Here is a 4788-nt window from a genome sequence, read left to right on the forward strand (position 1 = left end):
ATTCTCTTTTGATCAAATGAATAGAGAGTCTACTCATTCAATGGTAAGACCATCTTCTAAAGTCACATTACCTATTAACTGTTTCTGCCTCCTATCAAGACTTTTTTGGACTTACAGTTCTTTATTTGTTTGTGAAAATGACTTGTCTCATATTTAGGATCGGCTGAAAAAATAAAATGGCGATAATTATATTTAGCCTTCTCGTTTTGGTTTTCTACCTCACTATAATGATTCTATATCTCTGACCTCCTTTTTTTGCTCGCTTGGAAACTTTCTGTATTAGAGGGCTCCATAGCTTCAGAACGAAGTGTACTTGAAACTTCAGCTGTGTTTTCATTGCTACCCATCATAGACATTAACTTATATCCAAAAGCACTTAAGAATACATTTCGACCAGTTTTCAATTTCTAAAAAAATGTAGTATCTAGAATATTATTTTCATTTTTCAGAGCATGATAGAACTAATAGAGAACCTTTAATGATCCATAAGAACTCACAAATCAAGGATGAGAATTGTTCAGAATGTACGTTCATCTGAGAATAAACTTGTAAATGGATGCAGTGCATGGTTCAATTTTAGGAAAAATGATGTTTGGATTTTCCATAACCTAAAGTCTAGCTAAACAAGCATTACGAGCTTCAGACAAATTTTCACTTCTCTGGAGCTGCATTGGTTTCTTCAAGAGCCCAAACTGATACATTAACTTCTTTGTGATAACTTCCCTGAAATTTGGACCTCAAATTAAGTGGAATGGGTTCCAGAGCCTTGAACATTACTAGAGGAAATGCCCTTGTATGAGAGCAAATAGTTCAAATACTTCAAGGCTGTATAATTCTGTAAGCAGCATTTATCTGTTGCTTGTGCCAAGATGATTTCCATATGTTCCATAAACAAAACAGAAGTGGAAGATGAATTTTGGAGGACCTCAACTCCGAAGAAATTCTTGTTCAACGGAACCATTATTACTAGAGCAGATATTCCTGATTAGTATAGATAGATGGGTATTAATCCTGAGCATCAAAAGAGTAGATCTTCCAACTCACTAAACAATATCTAAAAGCTCACCCCTCACAAATGATATATGGCAACCAATTAGATTATGAGGGATGCAACTCCGATCACAAGAAACCCATTCAAAGGCAAAAACCTTCATTTGACCATCTAGGATGAAAAGCCATGAAAACACAAAAAAATTGAGCTATAAATCGAAGAAGGAAGCAAAGATAGATACATCGGAGGAAGAAAGATCGAAATCCAATCTTACTTCCTCCACCCACCGCCAATAGCACAAACCAAAACCATCAGATCAAATAAAAATCACAAAAAGCCCGACCATTCCAAGAAGTGAAAGCAAGAAAAGTAAGCGCCATTGCTGGAACCCTAAGCGCCACTAGCGGAGGAGCTCCGCCTTTGACCACCGCCCTCCCCCCTCTTGCTCTCTCTCTCTCCCACCATTCTTCTCTCTCCCTTATCCCTTGTGCCTTCTTCATCCGTCCCTCTCCCTTGCCTCCATGGCTCCACCTCGAACTCGAATGCTCGAAACGGCGAAACCCTTATGATTTTTACTGTGTGTGTGAGAGAGAGAGAGCCGCTTCCGCCTTTTAAGGAACTAGGAACCCTAAGACTCTTACCGTCTGGTCATGGGTCACGGGTCAACCCGACCCATTTGCAGCCTTAATCCCAGCTTGAAGTTCTTTTTTATTTTTTTAAGATGCAAATTTTTTTTGGAATAATTGAAGGTTGTTGCATGCTATAGTCAAAAACACTTATTAAATTAGTTCATGAAAATATCATCCCAATCTATGTTTTGATTCTTTTGATTGTTAATGCAATGAAAAAAGCAATAGTTGAAAAAATGATTGGTGTTTGATTTGTGAGCAAAAAAAAAAAGAGGAGTTTTATAACTTTACCTCTTCGATCCGTCCAACTCATCCTATCTAACCATTCCTACTATGCCCGGTAGATATGAGTATATAGTTTCCAATTACGGGATAGGAATGAGTAATGGCTTACACAATCTATACACATGTTGCCATCTCTAACAAAATAAACTTTTTTCTATGATTATTTTTCAGTAAGAAAAGAAGTTTGACTTCTACCTTTTTAAGCATGGAAAAAATCATGGTAATGTTTATAGGATTCCATAACTATAAACAGGGTACATAGCTAATGTAAAAACAGTTTTAAAATAAATTAAGCTATAATGATCCTTTCCATTATTATTATTTTTTTTATGTTACTGTTTTATTACTTATTTATGAATTTATTATGTTACATTGATATCAAACTTAGATCATTAGTACTTAGAAAAATTGAATAACAACATTGGCATGGCATATGATGTTTGAACCTAAGGTGAACTTTACCTCAAATTGACCTTATTTCCTCGTCACCCCACTTAGTTCTATTGGCTAAAGTTGTTGTCCTTCTCTAGAGTCTCAAATCCAGGCCCAATAAAGAAATTCCCTTCCTCCTACAAAAATTATTAAAAAAAGAAAAAAAAATTCCTTCTCGGCAACGAAAAAAAAAGCGGCTAGACCCCGGGCGGCTGATCGCGAGGTCCCGGGCAGGTCGGGCAGACGCGACCGATGAGCTGTCGTTTCAATCCTACTTCGCATCTACGTACTTATTTTTGGTAAGTTTCTATCTATTTATTCAAAACCCTAACAACAACCTCCCAACCTCAAAACCCAGACTTGAAACAAGAATTCTCTCGTCTCGTCTCTCCTCCGCCGTCGCCCCGAATAATAGATTCGATTCCGAGCAAGGTCAGTCCTATCTCTCTCCCGTTCGATCAATCGTTTTGCTTCCGATGCTTTTATTCCGGATTTGATAAAAAACGAGGTTGGCGTTTTTCTATCTCTGCGTTTCTCTTGATTCTTCTTGAATTCTGTTTTAATAGATTGATTCTTTTTAAATAGTTAATTTGTAAATACTGTGTTGGTATCATTTGATGATCAGAAATCCATGGATTTTGGCTTCTAATTCGACAAATCCAGTCTCTCTTTGGTTTGGGACTCTGTGATTTCTTTTGTCTTTCTTCTGCACCCGTCGATGCTGTCATGAGTTAGATAAGGGGTTCTTTTGATTCTAGATGAAGAAGTTTTTTTTTTTTTTTTTTATCCTAAAGATTGGTTTTTTTCTTGTTTTCTTTTTTCTTTTCCTTTCCATCTGATTGATCCAATTTATTACAAGAACCGGGTAGTATTTCCGATTCCGAGATCAAGTAATTAGTCTTTCTTGCTATGTATGGGATCGATGCCCAGTTTCTGAAACTTTGGTATCAGTAAAGGGTTTAGGGATGTCGATTTGTTGTCTTAATTCTTTTCTGTTCCCTAATTGGTGTCAAGTTGCTCCTAAGTTACAGTCTTTCACTAAATTGTAAATTTTTACATGGTGATATAAGTACTTAAAACATTGAAAGAGACAGACAGTTGATATTGCACTTGTAATTCTCAATGCTGGATAGATTTGAATTTTGGTTATAGTTTTTGAGAATTCATTGAAGCAAAGAGAAAATTACTTCCTGGACTACCTCTTTTTTTTCTTTTTTTCAAGGTTGATTCATATCTAAGTTGAGATACATTCTTGGACTGTTAGGTTGTTATAAACTGTGAAACATGGCACAAGATAGCTGGAACAAAGAGACCGAGGAGACTGAATGCTGCACACCGGAAGGTCCGATTCTGTGTGCCAATAACTGTGGCTTTTTCGGGAGTGCAATGACCAATAATTTGTGCTCCAAGTGCTACAGAGACTTCATCATGATGCAACAGTCTGTTGCTGCTACACCTGTTATAGGAGTTGAGAAGGCAGCTCCTACTGCTTCTTCCTCTATGCAATTGGAACCTAGTATTGAAAAGTCTGATAAGTTGGATGGAGGCAATCTCATGAATGTTTGCAAAGACCAATCAGAGGATGCTTGCAACAAGCAACCAGCAAATCGCTGCTTGCTATGCCGGAAAAAGATTGGGTTGACTGGGTTTAAATGCCGGTGTGGAGGCACATTTTGCTCAGCTCACCGGTACTCTGAGGCCCATGAATGTTCGTTTGACTACAAGAGTGCTGGTCGACAGTATATAGCCAAAGAAAATCCTGTCGTGAAGGCAGAAAAGATTCGGAAAATTTAAGTTGATGTCTGAAATTGAAATTATTAGGATCGAACGGAGGTCACTCCTAGTTTCTGAGGCATAAGTTTGGTGTTAGTTCTATCCCCTAGTCAATGTTCTTTCCAGCGAAGCACTAGAAGTGAAGTCCTTTTCTTATTTTTTTATTGTAATTAGTAGTGTCAATGAAATGCCTTGTAACCATTCATGTTTTGCTTATTAAGTGCTAAATACCATTCCTTTCTAATATGAGCTTTTCCCAAAGAGATTTTATTTGTGCCTGATCCATACTGGATGCTTGTAAATGACATGAGTTGTTGAGGGATGGCAAAGTGCCTCATCTGAGTGTGAGAAGGTTCATATCACGATCTTAATTTACCATACTTATGATTAAATGTCAAGCCTGTATATTGAGTTTAGCATTTGAAAGGTTCCTTGCATTTGAAATTGTAATCATATAATAATTTAATTAGCATAAAATATACTGAATAGGTTCAAGAATACAAATTAATATAGCATAAAATTTAATTATCATATAATAATTTAATTAGCATTCTACAATTAATATAGCATGGATGATGAAGCTCCCAATACAAGATCAATAGCGTGCTGCATGTTTGCATGGGAGTGAGTCTATCTGGTAGACTCTCAAGGATCATATCCTTGAAGTCTAACAAGAGG

General features: G+C 36.8%; 1 protein-coding gene across 1 annotated transcript; it reads left to right on the top strand.

The window, feature by feature from the left end:
• Positions 1-2578: 2578 nt before the first annotated feature.
• LOC120112486 (zinc finger A20 and AN1 domain-containing stress-associated protein 9-like) lies at positions 2579-4371 on the top strand. Its single transcript, XM_039132013.1, has 2 exons — positions 2579-2769; positions 3602-4371. Exon 2 carries the CDS (start codon positions 3622-3624, stop codon positions 4129-4131), a length of 510 nt encoding a protein of 169 aa, XP_038987941.1. The 5' UTR covers positions 2579-2769; positions 3602-3621; the 3' UTR covers positions 4132-4371.
• The last annotated feature ends 417 nt before the right edge of the window (positions 4372-4788 follow it).

The sequence above is a fragment of the Phoenix dactylifera genome, chromosome 11 (assembly GCF_009389715.1).
Source record: "Phoenix dactylifera cultivar Barhee BC4 chromosome 11, palm_55x_up_171113_PBpolish2nd_filt_p, whole genome shotgun sequence".
Classification (NCBI taxonomy): Eukaryota; Viridiplantae; Streptophyta; class Magnoliopsida; order Arecales; family Arecaceae; genus Phoenix; species Phoenix dactylifera.

Excerpts from the sequence above, each read along its gene's own strand:
- LOC120112486 (XM_039132013.1), top strand. The coding sequence starts at position 3,622 with ATGGCACAAGATAGCTGGAACAAAGAGACCGAGGAGACTGAATGCTGC.